The sequence below is a fragment of the Carassius auratus genome, unplaced genomic scaffold, assembly GCF_003368295.1.
Source record: "Carassius auratus strain Wakin unplaced genomic scaffold, ASM336829v1 scaf_tig00215630, whole genome shotgun sequence".
Classification (NCBI taxonomy): Eukaryota; Metazoa; Chordata; class Actinopteri; order Cypriniformes; family Cyprinidae; genus Carassius; species Carassius auratus.
The window spans coordinates 99,884-119,317 of record NW_020528171.1 but is presented as its reverse complement, the minus strand read 5'-3'; the positions used below and the strand labels follow the sequence as shown (position 1 = coordinate 119,317).

At 36.2% G+C, this 19,434-nt stretch overlaps 2 protein-coding genes across 2 annotated transcripts in view; both read right to left on the bottom strand.

The window, feature by feature from the left end:
• Positions 1-6,810, bottom strand: part of LOC113095189 (neuromedin-K receptor-like) — a 34,380-nt gene extending 27,570 nt beyond the window's left edge. Inside the window, exons 1-3 of the mRNA XM_026260825.1 lie at positions 6,222-6,810; positions 1,240-1,428; positions 408-558 (exon numbers count right to left, since the gene is read on the bottom strand). Of these exons, the coding sequence (XP_026116610.1) occupies positions 408-558; positions 1,240-1,428; positions 6,222-6,589 (708 nt within the window). The 5' untranslated portion in view covers positions 6,590-6,810. The remainder of the gene's footprint in view (positions 1-407; positions 559-1,239; positions 1,429-6,221) is intronic.
• Positions 6,811-9,937: 3,127 nt separating this feature from the next.
• LOC113095182 (arylamine N-acetyltransferase, pineal gland isozyme NAT-10-like) lies at positions 9,938-17,757 on the bottom strand. The gene is made up of 2 exons (XM_026260816.1): positions 17,382-17,757; positions 9,938-12,707 (listed from the first exon to the last, which is right to left on the bottom strand). The coding sequence occupies exon 2, from the start codon at positions 12,698-12,700 to the stop codon at positions 11,858-11,860; it is 843 nt and encodes a 280-aa protein (XP_026116601.1). The 5' UTR covers positions 12,701-12,707; positions 17,382-17,757; the 3' UTR covers positions 9,938-11,857.
• Between the last annotated feature and the right edge of the window lie 1,677 nt (positions 17,758-19,434).

Below are 19,434 nucleotides of genomic sequence, written 5' to 3'. Positions count from 1 at the left end.
TCGACTAAAAGCCAGCTCTGTCTGGGTCTATCACTGTCTGCATCTCTTTATGTATCCTTCTCTTTCAATGACTTCCTGCTACCTGCCAGACCATCCAGCCCTCTCCGTTTTCTTAAAAGAACTTCCTTCTCTAATATCTTATTGATACCACGTGTAATGACCCTTTAAATGTGAGTGTGTGGTGTTTACTTTGATGTTTGCATGTGTCATTCCATCAGTTGAACACAACATCGCTGTACAACTGAGCTCTACATCAAGCATCGTGGGATTAGTATTTAATGACCACTTAAATTTCTCTGCCCAAACCTTGGACCACCTAGTCTTAGAGTTTTACTTTTTAGGCTCTGGTGAGACGATTTTTTTACAAGGGTCAATCTAAGAGACCCTCAAGAATCTGACCTGCTTACCTTTCTTTTGGCTCGCAGTTGGCCCTGATAGTTGTCTGATGAGACTCCAGGAATCTCTCCTCCCCAAAGCGTCAAACCGACAATATTGTAGGTAATTCCCATGACCACCAGGGGCAGAACGTACACCAGCAAAGCCACTATGATATGATACCTGTAACCAGAGAGAGAGTAATACAGCACCTGTGCTGCCAGTGAAGATACAAACAGGAAGTCCCTATCACTACTTATACAGTTTGGGATTTTTTCATTCTAAAATTAGATTTAATGTGGTTAATGTTGTTGTTAATAAAAACATTGCTAACAAAATAATTATTTATAATGTTTATTCTGACTATAAGGAATAATCTGTATAACAATTAATAACAACTATAAGTGTTTTTATTATTATTATTATTATTATTATTATTATTATTATTAACAACAACTAGTAGTGGTAGTAGCATTGTGGTTGTTAATAATAATAATATCAATAATAATAATAATTATAATAGTTGTTAATGATAATAAAAATAGTAATAATAATACTTGTTTAACTACTGTTGTTGAATGATAATGTCAATTATTATAAATATTATTATAATTAGTAGTAGTGGTAGAAGTGATATTAACAAATCATTTTGTAATTATTAATATTAAGATTATGAAACCACCACCATCACAGCAACAACAATTACTATTATTAATATGTGTTAAAGGTGTTTTATTAAGAATAATAATAATAATAATAATAATGATAAAACACCTTTCACACAAGATTATACTTCAAAGTGCTTTACAAATAAACTGGGAGGAAAGAAAGAAAATTGTGCATGCATATTTAAAGAGCTCTCACATGAAAGGGTCCTCTGAAGGTCTTGGCCAGGCAACGTAGCAGAGGGTCCGCTTGGGCAATTTTTTGATGGTTGAAAAGAAACACAGAGGAAAGGCCAAAACCACAGCCAGAACCCAAATACACACAATGATCACCTTAGTGGCTGTGGCTGAGAGCCGTGGCTTCAGGGGATGGATGATGGCCATGTACCTGTGCAACACAAACAGATGACTGCTCAATCTCAAATACCATCATCAATATGATAAAACATCAAAGACGCACCACAGTTGGGCAATTTTAAATCTGCAGGTTGTGTAATGATCTATTAACTAATTGATAATGGGCCAAATCAAAAAGACCAATCATATCTGTTGCTGCTGTATGTGTGAGCTAAATATTTCTCTCAAATTCTATGGAGAAATTCAACCTGCCAGACGAATACAACATAACAGAATAGTAATAAGAAGAACTTTCACTTCAATTCTTTATTTTAACCATGGAAACGCAGACCAATCATATGCCATTGATTACTTGTGAACTTGTGGACGATAATGTGAGGCTAAGCCTCTGTGGTTAACGTATTCAAAATTATTCACGAGTCATAATAGGCCATTTGCTTTGTTAACGACTCACTCTTGTAGCAGTGAATGGCTTATTAGACAGCCAATTTTACTCTTGGGCAGAGAAGGTTATTTCTGGATATGGATGTCAAAGCACTTTTGTAGGCATCTTGGATAAACAACAGGAAATATGACAGAGGGGTACACTGTGTATAAGTTATAATAGTCATGAATATAAATCTCAGCAAGTATCTAGTAAACATTCAAAAGCGTAGGTTAATTAGTATACCGCAATTAAAAACAGCTCAGGTCATGCTGTGATGTGTACATACAAGCCAACACATGTGATGGATACAGTACAATTTGGCATCCCATTTAAAAAACAAATCCTGTTATTTATACTATTTAGCATAAATAAACGAATAAATAACATAGCATAGTTTTAAACATCCCATTTGGGCTTTATTTGATTTTTTTCTGGTTAGATTATTTTATTATGTATGAATGCATGCATGCGGTTACCAAAAATCTCAATAAAAAAAAAAAGAAAATGTTCTTTAATTTATTGAAAATCAAAGTAATCAATAAATACAAATACAGATCTGACATTTTAGGCTATACATAAATACAGCAGATTTTAGAGTTGTCCTCTGTTTATGTAAAACCACTCAGCTAAATAACATTGCATTGAAGTGTAATGCCACTGATGACAAAATGTTTGAACTGACATTGAACTTAAAGGCCTCCACTATTCTTTAAAAATGTTACACATAACAGTTTCATTAAAGTTTCATAAACCAACACAATGAGGTTTTGTTAGCAATGCCATCTCTCTAACAGTAAAATTAAACATTTATCCTACTAAAAAATACTGTCTGGCCAAGTGGTGTCAGCACAAATCTCACACTTTCCTCTAAATGCGGCAGTGCAAGCACACTGACCCACTGCAAATTCCTGCAGACGTCACAATAGCTCTGTATATAAGAGTAGTGACTGCCTACCAGCAAAACAACAGTAACAGCAAACGTGGGTTGTGAAATATGTAGCCTGGAGCCATGAGCACTATGTGACATTTTGAGCACAGGAAATAACAGTAACTATCTCCTGGTTGCTTATGTATACTGGTTGCAAAAAACAACATACATTTTGTTTGTTTGTTTGTTTCCAAGGTCCAATCTATATTAGTAGTAAATGTTTTTGGAACAAAATAAGCCATAATACGATAATAATTATGACCATTTTTATGACCATATTCCATTTTTCATCCTTGAGTATCAATTATCTATTGAAAAAAGCTTGCATTACACTGTTACAGGATCAGAAAATAACCCAAGCTGAAAGTGCAGCACGGACTATTCATATCAGGCTGAAATAATTAGGGACCTTGAAAAAGGAAAAAGTTAATGTTAATGTCGAAGTCAAGTCAATCGAGGCATTTGTGCAGTCGAGTTTCAATAAATTATCTCATGTTTTTATAGTAGTATGGATTTGGAGTTAATTGGTAACTTGGGATTTAATCTTAAAACATAAATGAAAGGTTGATTGGCTAATGATAGGATATTTTAATAGAATGTATGGTACTTCTGCTTTTACAGTAATAAAACAATGCTGATAAAAGCCTTGTAAATTACTACAGTTGCATCCTCAAAGCAAGTCCACTTTTTGGAATTAATTAATATTATATCAGGATTAAAATGCAAAGCAGTTCAGCTCATCAATTGCCAACTCATCTTTTAAGCATTTTAATCTTATATATATGGAAAATATTCTGTTATGTTGGATGAATAATAGCTTATGTTGTATCTGATTGACCTGACATTTTACTAGAAGTCAGTCAACCTGTGACAGAAACCCAAGCTTCAGACCATGTGCTAGGTATCAGTTCTAAACCTAATCAAAAGTTATGCTGCTTCCATCATTTTCACATGTGCAAAGTGACAACTCGCTTTCTGACATGAGTTCCACTGACAGGACACAGAAAAATCATGGATAGATTCTGACATTAGAGTGATGTCTGTAAGACTCAGCTACAGTTTCTAGCTTTTGGACTCATTGTAAAGCATTGCATTACTCTGAGAACTCATCTTTACTGCAGAACACATACCACTCATGATACAAGGGCCATAGATAGCGTCACAAATAATTTTCCTAAGTAAGTACCCAGATACTGACATTTACACACTGTGCAACTAATCGTGCAAACTAATCGTACCTATCTGTTAAGGTTACTGCTGAAGTTCTAAATTCCCATTTAATATGCAATTATTTTCACTTTATTTTGTTTGTGAGATTAAAATCTGAGTTGTCTAATTACTATATATGAAACATAAGGAAATATCAGCAGGGTACAAAAACATCAATGAAAAAATGTATATTCATTCAGAAAGGATGCAATAAATTGATCAAAAGTGAAAGTAAAGATATTTAGAATGTTACAAAAAAAAATAATTCTGTTAAAAAAAACTTTAAACAAAGAATCCCGAATATATATATATATATATATATATATATATATATATATATATATATATATATATATATATATATACATTTTTTAAATATATTAAAATATTAAACTGTTGTTTTAAAATTATAATAATATTTCAAAATCTTACTGTTTTTACTGACTTTGGCTAAATAATGCAGGCTATACTTTCAAAATCATTTAAAAATCTTTTTTTAATCATCCTTTTCCATATCTATCACTGTACTCTAAGCCAAGGTACAAAAGCTAAAAGGTACATCTTTGTACCTTATGGATGACTAATTGGTTCTAATTGGTTCTTCTTGAAAGTGCATATAAATACCTTTTGAAAGGGTGCCATCTCGGTGACAGTATCCTACCTTTTTTCTAGGTGCAAGCATATTATGCATCGTAAAGACCTGGATAGTTAGGGTAAAAAACTTGTAGGATACATTCAAATTTCCTCAAAAGTTCCAAAGCAGTGCTTTTGGCAAAATAACATGATTCGGACAGCACTGAGACTCTCTGAAATATTCAGCATTCATTATTGCGGCTTCTATCCTACAGATCTCCCAGCAGTTGCACTCATTCACATTAGTTTGAATTGTTCTTTTAAATCATTTGATTTCAAACAGCTGATTGGAGGTAAAAAAAAATAAAAAAATAAATAAATAAATAAATAAAAGGATCAATATAAATTAATGCTATGTATAGCCATAGAAGCACTAGCTCTCTGTTAGTGCTAAATGCAAACAATTTGTCTCTCTCGACTGTGTCCATTGTTCATTGAGAGCCCATTAATTTACTATTGGATTGGTATGGATTCATTTCACTACTCAATATGGTCAGGCTAAATTAATTGTATGGTGCACATTAAAAAGAAAGAAGAATAGAACAATAGTACTTAGATGTCATGTGATCTCCTCGAGCTACCCACTCAACAATAATCATCAATAATCTGAATGCATCTTAAATGTGACAAATTCTTGACTGCTTACCAACCTTACATTTTTAAAGAATGCCACTGATTTATCATCAAAATGGATTCAATTCAATTTTGAGCTTTTCAATTCAGTCTACGAATTATACAATAAATTATATTCATGATGCTTATGGTTCCAGTTGCTCTGTGTTATTTCCATGTATTGAATGAATGTGCATCTGCACCTGCCAAGATGCCCCCTGAAGGTACTGTAAATATGTTAGCAGAGCTCACTGATCCACAATCATTGCGCAGCAATTCACTTCAGTCAAGCATTCTGCTATGAGTAGGAAAAATTGCCTGAGGCACTTTTCCCAGTTAAGAAAAATTACAGGCACATGGAGCACAACAAACAAACTAATATCAGCACACAAATAACACATAAATGACGGCTTAAATCAGCCTTAACTAAATCTGTAAAACTATTTGAAATACACATAGAACTCTTTAGAACAAACAAAAGGGAGAAGTGGGGGGGGGCATAACAATTGGCTTTGTAATTGGCAATAAATATAAAAAGCACTGAATATCTCGTCTATGAAACGTTTTCAATTTCTGAATTACAAATTATAGTGTGTATTATTTAATGTATTTCTTATTCATTATTGTTATTATAATAATAATTATTATTGTTTATCATCAGTATTTCCATAAAATATTTCGTGGTTTTATTTATTTATTTACTTATTTATTAGCAAATAAGAAAGGACTTTCAATTTAATTATTAAAAAAAAAGGACAAAAATATATATTTATATATTTTTTAATCGCTGTTATGCTACATTTAGATTCAATTTTTTAACTTTTTTGAGAAAAATATTTTCTTCATTTACCAATGTAAAAAATAGATTGCATTTGTTAAAACAAACAACAACAAAATGTGTTGCAATTAGTGTATTTGATCACACTTCCGACAGTGAATGAAAGAGAGCATGCATTAAACACGACACCCATCAAGTTCTCACAGTGATTAAACGTTATCTTCACGTGTACTCTACCTGTCGACTGATATAGCGCTCATCGAGTAAATGCTCGCAAACACGGAGGTGACGGGGAAAAAGTTGTGAAATTTACAGTAGGCTTCTCCAAAATACCAGTCACCATGCGTGGCATAAACAAAATTAATCAAAGTGTTGAAGGCGGCCATCGATGCGTCTGAAAACGCCAGGTTGAGCAGAAAGTAATTGGTGACGGTTCGCATCCGCTTATGAGCCAGAATGATCCACATGACGATCAGATTCCCGAACACCGCGATCGCCAGGATGGAGCTGTACGCCACAGACCAGAGCGCGACGCGCCACGGCGGCTGCACAAACTGATTTGTAAAGTTTCCCGTCAGGTTAGATCCGTTCTGTGGCGGTGCCATGGCGAAAATGACCAGAAAAATCTTCTGATGTAAAATATCTCAAGTGGACTGGAGACCGCTCACGATGCACACTGTTCCAAACGCGCGCGACAGAGTCTTGTGCTCAAGCGAAAAACGGCAACATGTCACTTATAAATGATCGATCTGATGAGAATCGATGCAAAATGCACCGACTGAACAATTATGTTGTCTTCTCTATCGACAAGTAAACCACTTCTAAGTTCTTAAATGCGCGTGACTGTCTCTTTACTGCTGTTGAACGCAGCCACGAGCGCGACACACTCTGTAGTCAGATGCAGTGCCAGTGTGACAACTGGTCTAACTAGTGCCACTGGGAGAGAAAGTGATCGATTGATTCACGGTGTAGACTTAAAGTACAGACAAGGACAAATTGAACTGATTCCTGAATAGAATCAATGGGTAAACAGGTCAATGCACAGTAGTTCAGGAGAGAGAAAAAAACAAGGGCAGAAGCTATTGTCCCCTTGTATTTTATATGAAATTATACAGTTATAAAAAAAAAAAAACACTGGTTAAGCTGTCAGTTACAATCTTCATTGCAGTCCTATTATAAATGAGTTTTATTTCCTTAAACCCTGAGCTGAATGAAATTCAGTATGCAATTTATTGTGCACATATTGTAACCTTGGGAGAAATGTAAAATACGTCTGGGGCGATGAGACTGGTTTACAGAGCAACTGCAGCTGAAAGGGATCCACATTTGATGGTTATCATTACAATATTTGAGGAGTGTTATAAATGCATTGCATGTTCTCTCTGCACATAGCAGTGCAAAATGGTAAATGGTTGTAAAGTAAATTACAAACTTCAATAAGCTCAAAATTCAATAAGAGCATAAAATGCAAGGAAAAGCAATATAAGAAGGCTTCACCATGACCATTAAATTGTGTTTAACAGTCTCTTAAATACGATTGAGTGGCATTATTGTAACTGCAGGGGAATTGGAGCTTTTTTACCTAGCAGATGTTCAAGCTAATGAAACAAATCTGGAGGAATTGCATGTTCATTAATCATATGTTTCCTGCTAACCATCACCTGCATTCATTTAAAGGTGTCATATGATGTTACTAAAGAACATTATTATTTATTGTTTTAATTTTTTTGTATTTGGTATAATGAAATGTGTTTATGCGGTTTAAGTTTTTTTTTTAAATTATATATATATATATATATATATATATATATATATATATATATATATATATATATATATATATATATATATATATATCTTTATTTTCCACATACTGAAATCATATACCTCTGTAAATAAATACAATTTAAATTCACGTCTCGCACACTTCAGTGCATTTTGAATGTAACATATACGCTTTAAAGTGGAATCATGGTGCAGTATCCTGTGATGTCCACTTCACAGGGCACTTATGTTCGAATAGAACAAACGTTTGAAGCCATTAAAGAAACATTCAAAGTGTGCAGAGAATGGGGGCGCGAGGACTGGAATTGATAACCCGCTGCTCTACACTGCTCAAAACTCGTGTTTGAATCACCAGTGGCAAATCCTTTACATATGCAAACATACTAACAGACTCTGTGTCAGAACAGCCGGCATTGTAGCCTTCTCTCCCAGGATCAGGAAACAATCCTCCATAAAATGTGCTGCACACATCTGAATATTTGAGTTGAACTATTCTGGAACAGTGTTGTAAATAACTTAACCACTGATTTCTATTGCATCATATGACCCCTTTAATAAGTGTGTTTATGTGTGTGTATATAACAAAAAAAAAATTCATCCTAGCAATTGCACTTCCCCATTTTCCTACACACATAAGAAATGTTCCGTTATATGTTAGCTCATTCTTTCAAATCAAATGTATTCAGAGTGAACCTGACTATCACTGTATTCATTTTCAAGGCATTTTACTGAAAATTAACTTTTTCACTTTAAAGGAATAGTTCACCCAAAAATGATAATTTTGTAATTATCAACTCACCCTCATGTCGTTTCCAAACACATAAGACCTCTGTTCATCTCCGGAACACAGTTTAAGATATTTTAGATTTATTCCGAGAGCTCTCAGTCCCTCCATTGAAAGTGTGTGCACGGGATACTGTCCATGGTTAGAAAGGTTATAAAAACATTTTCAAAATAGTCCACGTGACATCAGAGGGTCAGTTAGAATTTTTTGAAGCATTGAAAATACATTTTGGTCCAAAAATAGCAAAAACTACGACTTTATTCAGCATTGTCTTCTCTTCAGTGTCGGTTGTGAGAGAGTTTAAAACACTGCAATTTGTGATATCCGGCTCGCGAACAAATCATTCAATGTAACCAGATCTTCTTGAACCAGTTCACCAAATCGAACTGAATCGTTTGAAAAGGCTCGCATCTCCATTAAGCATAAATCCACAAATGACTTAAGCTGTTAACTTTTTTAATGTGGCTGACACTCCCTCTGAGTTAAAACAAACCAATATCGCGGAGTAATTCATTTACTCAAACAGTACACTCACTGAATTGCTGTGAAAGAGAGAACTGAAGATGAACACAGAGCCAAGCCAGATAAAGAACAAAGTTTGACTCATTCATGAGTCAAGAACCGGTTGCATCGGTTTTTGGATCACCAGTAGTTCAAGAAGACCCGGAAGAGAAGACAATGCTGAATAAAGCTATATTTTTTGCTATTTTTGGACCAAAATGTATTTTCGATGCTTCAAAAAAATTCTAACTGACCATCTGATGTCACATGGACTACTTTGATCCCAATCCCAGAACTGGACACCTTCTGAAATCCTGCCACCAGCAGTGGACGGGCACCCAGCAGACTCTACTGCCTCGAGTGATGACCGGCCATCCACTCCACCTGCTACTAACACTCACATGATTGGGTCTCTTCCATCCACTCCTTCCCATGTGGTACTTGACTATGGTGGGGGTGCGGTAGGAGGGCAGGACAGCTCAGTGTGTTTGTGTGAATGAGAGTGAGTGAGTGCCCGTGTCCGAGGCGCGCCCCTCCCCCTGTCTGATCCCCGCGAAGCAGCGGATGAGTGTGTGTGAGAGGGATACGGTGACCGGTGCAGGTAGTTAGCTGTGTGCAGGGTATTTCAGTGCAGCCAGCAAAATAAAGCACCTAAACTCTTCGGCAAGATGGCCTCTTTGTTTTTATATGCTACCATCGCACTAAGCAGCGTGAAGTTTAGGGAGTTAACCCCGGGAGGAGAACTTCCGGCCCTGGAGGAGAAGCCGGATCTCCCAAGTGTCTCCCAACCACGGTTAGGAAACAGAAACAGGAAAGGTTAACAGCAGTAACTTGTAGGCACACAGCACAAGACACTGGTATGTAAAAATCAAACAAGGCTTTATTGAACTACTCTAATACACACAAACTAAACTAACGAAAACAAACATTCATTCAAACAGTGACCGAGACAAGTGATGTTATTAACGGAGGGTGAAGGGAGTCCCAAGTGTCTAGCGTTAGACACTATTTCTTGACCGCAACCTGAGAGAATCAATCTACTAGCACTTTAATCTTAGTTCGTTTTCTTAATAAGATTTGCACCAGTTTCAGCCAGAATTAGGAGATATTGTGCACTTGCGTTTGAATGCTCCTGTGGGCGCGTTGCTGGAAGTTGCTGGAAGTTGCTGGAGACGGATTCTCTGGCACTGATTGATTGGCAGTCGGTTGATGACACTGTCTTTCGGGACAGCACTCGATGATGAGTGGTTGGTTGGCTTTGCCTTGTGGCTCTTCGTTCGCGAGACTACCAGGGTTGCGGGTTGCTATGCTACAGAGTTTCTCTGAGAGGGTTTTTCTTTAACGAAGTTCAACGAAGGATCTTACAGAAGAGTTGATTAGTTTTGAGTGAGCTCTTGGTGGTTTGAAGAGGAACACGCTGGACGATGGAAAGGTCAGCACAAAACACTGGCAAGAGCCCAAGTCACTGCAAGCAGGGCAAAAGTGAGGCAAAAAGCAGGAGGCAAAAAGCCTGTCATTGGGCTATAAGTGTGTCCATCTGACCCGTCCTTCTTAGTACGACAGCCAATCAGATTTTGTCTTGGGCGGGCCTACACCCCGCCTGTAATTAGCGTAATGTCCACGTGATCGCGTATGTCCAAACTTCTGAGAGTTTAGATTAAACGCTTTAATAAGCAAACTAAATAGTTTAAATATGGTGCATCCTACACACATCTACTTTATATCAAAATTCTAGAAATCATTTACCCATCAAGTGGGTACCAAAATACATATACTTCCCATAGTTGAGGTGGAAGTAAATAAGGATTTAGCAGTGATAAGTGTTTAACACACAAAATTACTTGACAAATATAAAGCATGCATAATACAGAGAATACACATGTATGAGGCAACTTCTGGTGATTAGTTCCTATAACTTAGAAAACCCTACGAATAGGCTGTAATGAAAGATAAACACAGAAATGATTCCACAGGTTATATAAAACATACATGATACTTAAAAAATGTGTGAGGTAAAAAACAAAACAATCAATTTTGCTTATTGGAAGCAATTTTCAGATCGTTTTTTGTATTAAACCACATGTGGGTTAAATTTTAATGTTGGTTTTTGGGAGACAAAGTCTCTGGAATTTACAGCTGCAGCAAGGAGGTGTTCCCTGGTTTAAGGTTTTTGGTGATCCTGGGCCAAGGGAATGCCTTAGCATCCTTCCTTTCCTGATAATGCTGAGGATTTATGCATTGGGGTAACCACAGGGTTGCTGGCCATTTGGTCTTAAGTTTGGGGAACAAAGAGAAATCTTTTCCTGCTGTCCTGACGTCGCTGGTATAAGATTAGACAGGCACAGAAGGGAAAGGAGGGGTTGACATCTCCTTTAGCCATCTTGGCACCATGACTGTGTTTTATGATGTACTAATGGTTCAATGGGGAATTGTTCTGAACTGTGGAATGTGGTGTTGTGTTCTTTTAATTAAATGGACTGTTCAAGGATAATCAATCCTACAGCGTCCTTCTTAGAGTAGTCTGACTTCAGCTGACAAGTACAAATTCAAAAAGTATTGTTATGTCAAGCAAATACAATGGAAAATTATTTTTCCACATTGTCCTATGACATTTGTAAACTTAAAATGGAGACATGGTTTCACAGCCAAATTAACAAAAATATATATATAAAAAATATTAAATATATATAGAGAGCATTAACAAAATAATTAAATACAAAGAAGTAGAGCGTTCAGAGAGCACAATTTGTATCTCAATATTCAAGAAAAACACAATGATTACTAACATTAGATGAGCTGAGTACTAAATGCAATAATTAGCATTGTTGTTTTTGGGTGTGAATTTATTAACTAACACCACGTTAAACTTGTCCTTTAGTAAAGCCTCTATCTCACAGTCTGGGATTTCTTTCATGTCCACCAAGTCTGAGTCCTCTTTAAATGTGACCTCGCTGTACGTCCAACCAATTAGGGCTCTGAAGCCTGTGGCTGTCTGAAGGGAGCAAATGGATTTGAGCATGAACAGAGAATCTGCACTAATCTGCAGGCAATCGGACATCTTTTGGAAATGATCTACATCACGGGGTGTTAATGTGAAGGAGTATAATGTTTTGGTGAGCCGTTTATCAATGAGGCTGGAATTATCAAAGGCCTTATCTTGGATCAATTTCTTCCTGCTGGTCTTCTCCAAAACCCACTGCATTCCATTATTTATGAGGCGGAATACACCTGGAGGCTGTGGCTGGTCTTTACCTGAGATCAACTCTAAGGGATGCCAGATTTGGCCCGACACTCCAAAGCTCACATCTGCAATATACTGCTTCCCATCAATCTCCACCAGATTGATGAGATGAGAGTCCAAGGTGAACACTTTGGAGCCTAGTGTAGTGAATTTGTAACCCATCTCCTTCAGGACCCATGAGAACAAGTGGTTGTTTTCACAACACCAGCCTCCCCGATTGCTCTTGACTATTTTATCATAGATGATTTGCAGGTCCAAAGTGTTCTTCTCGCCAGAATGGATGCTGAGGTTCTCAAATGGAATATTCATAACATGCAGCTTGTGGATGGTGAACAAATTGTCCAGGTCGGCTTTGTCATATTGGCCAGTAAACCCAATCTTGTTCAAGTACTCTTTCAGGTCCATTATATCCCTACAAGCAGCAATGTACAAAGTTTTAACATAAAATGGATAGTCATTTTACATGGCTATACAGTATATGAAAATCAAATTTAAGTACTTACAAGCATGTTAAAGTATGTTGAATAGTGTGTCTCAAGGTCAAGGATTTTTTTTATTATTATTGTTATTATCACATGTAATCTTTCAAATGCCATAATATATTTAAAGGAGCAAGGTAATATTTTTAAATCTTTAAAATACATGTCAGATTAATGAAATTCTTTAATTAACTGTACATCTAAATAAACATGTAAATTTAGATATTTTAGTAAATAAAATGTATTGAAAATGTTATTAAAAAAATCTATATCAGTTAATGTTTGGGCTTTTTGTATATATTACAAATAATTTGTATATACACACACATACAAATACACACACACAGACACAATCCAATTTCAGAGAAGTTGGGACAGTTTGTAAAATGCAATCAAGAATCTCTGATTTGTTCATTACTTTTAACTTTTATTTAATTGAAAAAAATACAAAGAAAAGATTTCTAAAGAACAAATTTAGATTTTGATAGCTGCAACATACTCCAAAAAAGTTGGGAAAGAGGCACGTTTAACACTGTGTCACATCAGTCTTCCTTTTAATTAATGTTTCTTTGTTTGGGAATTGAGGATACTAATTGTTAAAGCAAAATTTTTGTCCAGTCTCACTTCATACAAGATTTCAGAAGCTCAGCAGTCTGTGATCGTCGTTGTCTGACTATCCTTTTCATGACTGGTCATACATTTTCAATAGGAGACAGATCTTGATGGCATGTAGGCCATTCTAACACATTCACTATGGCTCTACGAGACCATGCTTTTGTAGCACATGCAGAATGAGAGCTGGCATTGTCTTGATCTAATTACCATGGACTTCCCATGAAAGACATCATCTTGATGGCAGTATCTCTGTACAATCCCAATATATGACTCCATGTCAATGGTACCTTTGCACATATGCCAGTCATTTTTCCATATATTTTTTTTTACTATCTGAGATGAGCTCTTGCCCAGAGAAACCGGCAGCTGCATATAACTGATAGCTTTCTACTATTAACAGATATTCAAGTTGCATTTCTTGATGGAGCAGCAGACTGTGGTAAATGACAGTTTGGTCTAAAATTATGAGACATGATCCAACTTTGCTTGCATTTTATTTTAAGGCACACCTTCAATGAATGGCCTATTTTAGAACTGTTTTCATATATAGGGTGCACCGGATTATAAAGCACATAGAATAGAAGATACTGCAGTCAAACGTTTGACTGGGCTTGCGTTATGCATCCACATGCAGCTGTGCTAAAGGGAATGTCAACATTTTGACAGAGCGCCTTGATCCATATATAAGGTGTTCCGGATTATAAGGCGCACTGTCGTTTTTTTAGAAAATTAAAGGCTTTTAAGTGCACCTTATAGTGCGGAAAATACGGTATTACCAGTTCACCTGCTTACTGTGAATTGTTACAAAACAGAATGCACTATAACCTTTTCAACTTTATTTTTTGCCTCTTATCCAACTGGAATGTGTTGCAGTAGTCAAAAACATAATTTTTTCATGTTTACAAAATACATTTATGTTGGCCAGTGAAAACTTTGGAAATCTTTTATTTGTACTTTTGTCATCTGAATAACAGTTAAAGAGAATTAACAAATATATATAGTGGGTAATGGGTATAATGGGTACAGAAAGTATTGAGACCCCCTTCAATTTTTCACTCTGTTATATTGCAGCCATTTGCTAAAATCATTTAAGTTAATATTTTCCTTATTAATGTACACATAGCACCCCATACTGACAGAAAAACACAATTGTTGACATTTTTGCAGATTTATTAAAAAAGAAAAACTGAAAATATCACATGGTCCTAAGTATTCAGACCCTTTGCTGTGACACTCATATATTTAACTCAGGTGCTGTCCATTTCTTCTGATCCTCCTTGAGATGGTTATATACCTTCATTTGAGTCCAGCTGTGTTTGATTACACACACCTGTCTATATAAGACCTTACAGCTCGCAGTGCATGTCAGAGCAAATGAGAATCATGAGGTCAAAGGAACTGCCCGAAGAGCTCAGAGACAGAATTGTGGCAAGGCACAGATCTGGCCAAGGTTACAAAAAAATAAGGTTTATAAGAGCACAATGGCTTTCATAATCCTTAAATGGAAGATGTTTGGGATGACCAGAACCCTTCCTAGAGCTGGCCGTCCTAGAGAAGAGCCTTGGTGAGAGAGGTAAAGAAGAACCCAAAGATCACTGTGGCTGAGCTCCAGAGATGCAGTTGGGAGAGGGGAGAAAGTTGTAGAAAGTCAAGTAGTCAACCATCACTGCAGCCCTCCACCAGTTTGGGCTTTATAGCAGAGTAGATGGAAGCCTCTCTTCAGTGCAAGACACATGAAAAAACACCTGAAGGACTCCAAGATGGTAAGAAATAAGATGCTCTGGTCTGATGAGACCAAGATGGAACTTTTTGGCCTTAACTCTAAGCGGTATGTGTGGAGAAAACCAGTCACTGCTCATCACATGTCCATACAGTCCCAACAGTGAAGCATGGTGGTGGCAGCATCATGCTGTGGGGGTGTTTTTCAGCTGCAGGAACAGGACGACTGGTTGCAATCAAGTGAAAGATGAATGTGGCCAAGTACAGGGATATCCTGGACGAAAAAAACATCTCCAGAGTGCTCAGGACCTCAGACTGGGCAGAAGGTTCACCTTCCAACAAGACAATGACCCTAAGCACACAGATAAAATAATGAAGGAGTGGCTTCACAATAACTCTGTGACTGTTCTTGAATGGCCCAGCCAGAGCCCTGACTTAAACCCAATTGAGCATCTCTGGAGAGACGTGAAAATGGCTGTCCACGAACGTTTACCATTCAACCTGACAGAACTGGAGTGGATCAGCAAGGAGGAATGGCAGAGGATCCCCAAATCCAGGTGTGGAAAACTTGTTGCATCTTTCCCAAAAAGACTCATGGCTGTATTAGATCAAAGGGGTGCTTCTACTAAACATTGAGCAAAGGGTCTGAATACTTAGGCCCATGTGGGGTTTTTTTGGTTGTTGTTTTTTTAATGTGCAAAAAAATGCCAACAATTGTTTTTTCTGTCAATATGGGGTGCTGTGTGTACATTAATGGGAGAAAAAAATTAACTTAAGTTATTTTAGCAAATGCTGCAACATAACAAAGTGAAATATTTAAGGGGATATTTGTATATAAGTGCTGTCAAACAATTCATCACGATTACTCGCATACAAAAATAAAACTTTGTTTACATAATGAGTATGTACTGTGTTTTCTGTATATAAATAAATACACACACATACAGTAGATATTTAGAAAATGTATGTAATACTATATAATTTAATATATAAACATAACTTTTTTTTTTTTTAAATGTATACATTCATGTGTTTTTATATATACATAAATAAACCGTACCAACTCATATTATGTAAACAAAAACATTTATTTTGGATGCGATTACTCGTTTGACAGCACTTATATTTTTAATACACATTTTCCATGCAGGTAATTTAGTTTCAAGCTCCGTTTTGAGACATAGCAGGTTAAATTCATCTTAACTGGGACAGTTTCAGTCATTTGAATGGTAAAAGTGTCCCAAATATAGACCCCTTAATCGCCTACATCACTGTCAAAAAAACACAAAGGCTCTAAGGACTATTGACATCTGTAAATCCCTAAAACTGTTTAAATGAAATACTCTCGTATTTTTTTTTTCTTCTTCTTTTTCTGTTTTGCTTTGTTCTCGCTATATGTTATATCTGTATTTTGTTCTTAAATTTGCTGTCTGTATTTTGTAAGAATTTAATAAAGCTTTATATAATTTTTTTTTTTTTTAAAAAGGCAGAACTCCTAGCAGGTGCGCTAAAAGTTTGAGGTTCTTGTTGTGTTTTTGGCTGCCAGAGTAGAAGGAACAGCACTTTTGTTTCAAAACTAAAGTTTTACCGGATCCCGGCAGACATTCCTTCACATAAATCAAGAAGACAATTGTGGTTGAATGCAACACAGCGTTAAGACTGGACTGAGATGATCATAAATAATGCTCGTGTTTGCAGTGCGCCCTTCATATCAGGTCAAATAATATATGCATATGAATTGGTGTGTTGGTTTTATCTAGTAAATCAGCAAGTTTCTGTTTTATAGGTGAAAAGTCGCCAACCTTCAGCGCACTAGCTAACGTTAGTTTAAATGTTAAACAAACATACAGCGATAGATGTGTGTGCCATCCTTTGAATGGTCTCTTAAAATAATACACATTGCTAATCATATTTAGCCCAGCGATAGGTTACATTAAAAAATAAGCATTGACAAAAAAAGTAATTCATATGGCCTTATGGCATACGGGTCAGGTAGCCTGCTTCCATCCGCGAGAGTTAATTTACAAAAATAGCTCTCACGGTCCCGCAGAGGCAGTGACGCTTGTCAACATTGCGTCCGCGCCTCTTTTTGACTCAAGCTAAGCCCCGCCCACCCGGAGACGTTCCAATGTTTACAAACTTTTAAGGGGTCTATACAACAAAATATTATATTCAGCTTAACTGGGACATTTTCACAGCCATTTGAATGGTAAAAGTGTCCCAAATATACAACAAACAATAAAGAAAATTCTTTAGAATTTAAAAAATCCTACCGTTAAGATGAATCCAGTGAGAGCTGAAGGAAGCAAAATACTCAGAATGTCTGCAAAATGAGAGGACTGAATGATACACACACACAGAGTAATAAATGAACTTTGATAAACAAAGGGCAAAATCCACAAAGGCTGAACATTCCTGTACGACTCAACAGCATTCGTTACTACTGCTTTTTAAAGTATTGTTTCACAGAAAAGCCGTGATGAACACTCAAACCAATGCTGATCTGTTTGTTTCATTTGCAGACCATTACGCAACATGCTTCCTGTCTTGTGACCGTTGCTAAAATGACTGTGCGGCATATACTTCCTGTCATGTGACTGTTGATAAAATGAGTTTGGCCTAATCTTTTGTGTAGGCTAATGTCTCTACTAGAACTGGCTAGAAAATAATATTGTTTCTTAGATTTCCTGCCTAGCTCTTGCATGCTTGCGCTCTCTCTCTCTCTCTCTCTCTCATTCGCGATTTGAAAATACAGGGCCAAGCCAGCCCGCTGCACTTATTTTTATTTTTCTTGACTTGCGCGTGTAATCGTGCACTTACGGTACGGGTGCTGAGAGCAGTCAAAATGCATGTAAGAAGCTGTAACACACGTTTCCTTTATACTTTTGCTTATTTTAACTAATTTTTTTTTGTTTTGTTTTTAAATAATTTATTTTTGAACATAAAAGTTTGTATTGTACATTATTATGAATCGTTTATTAATGTTTATAAATGTTAATGATTTTCATTCATTGATTTTTATTTCACGTTTGTGTATATGTATGTGTATATATATATATATATATATATATATATATATATATATTCCTTCATCCAGAATCTCTAGAGACCCTTTAGATTCCCAGCTCCATGTTGGTGCTTCTTCTCTTCAGTTCACCCCACTCATTTTCTGTAGGTTTCAGGTCAGACGACTGGAGTATCCAAAGCAAAAGCTTGGTTTTGTGCTCACTGACCTATTTTTTCAAGTCTGTGTTTGAGTCAGTCACTTTTTTTATATGTTGGTATTTGGTAGAATCCATAATGCCATGTATCTAAACAAGACGTCCAGGACCTCCAGCAGAAATATAGGCCCACAACATCAAAAATACAGCAGTATATTTCATCGTACACATGGGGTACTTTTTATCCCTGTGTTCACCAAACCCATCATGAGTGTTTGCTGCTAAAAAGCTCATTTTTTAATTTCATCTGACCAGCCAGTTCCATTTGAAGTTCCAGTCGTGTCTGATAACTAAATATGCTGGAGTTTGTTTTTGGATGAGCGAGGAGAATTTTTCTTGAAACCCTCCCAAACAACATGTTTTCTGCACTTCTCCAGTTGTGGTCCCTGGAAAGTCTTTAGCTACTCAAACTCTCCTCCTCACCGTGCATTAGGACGATATAGACACACATCCTTTTCCAGGCAGTTTCGTAAAGTTTTCTGTTTATTGGAAATTCTTAATTATTCCCCTGATGGTGGAAATAGGAATTTTCACTGCTCTAGCTCTTTTCTTAAAGCCATTTCACTCATTTGTGAAGCTCAATAATCTTTTGCTGCACATCAGAAATATATTCTTAGATTTTTCTCATTGTAATGAATGAGTAAGGGGATTTGGGCTTTGTTTTCCCTCGTATTTATATTTCTGTGAAACAAGAAGCCATGGCTGGATAATTTCATATTAATAATCACTCTGGAGTGTTTAAAATTGTGAATATGAATGGGAATATACTTCAGAGATATTTTACTCATAAGAATTTCTAGGTATGCCAGTAATTGTGTCCAATGTGTATTTGAGAAAAACATTTATTTCATAATGATAATTCTCCCCATTTTAAATTCTTCTTATTCAATGAAAGGTTAGATTTTTGTGATTTTGTTAAATAAAAGATCAAAAGGATTGACAATGCAGATTAATTTTCACAGCCTTCTTTGATCATATTTACCAAGGGTGCCAATAATTTTGCCAATGACTGTAGGTTTGCTCATTCTTTCAATTGATTCCTGTTCACAGTCACCCTGACTAGTATTAATGTATTAATTCAAATAATAATAACTAATTAAGAGCA

Bases quoted from the DNA above. Each gene is read 5' to 3' on its own strand.
- LOC113095182 (XM_026260816.1), bottom strand. From the start codon at position 12,700: ATGGACCTGAAAGAGTACTTGAACAAGATTGGGTTTACTGGCCAATAT.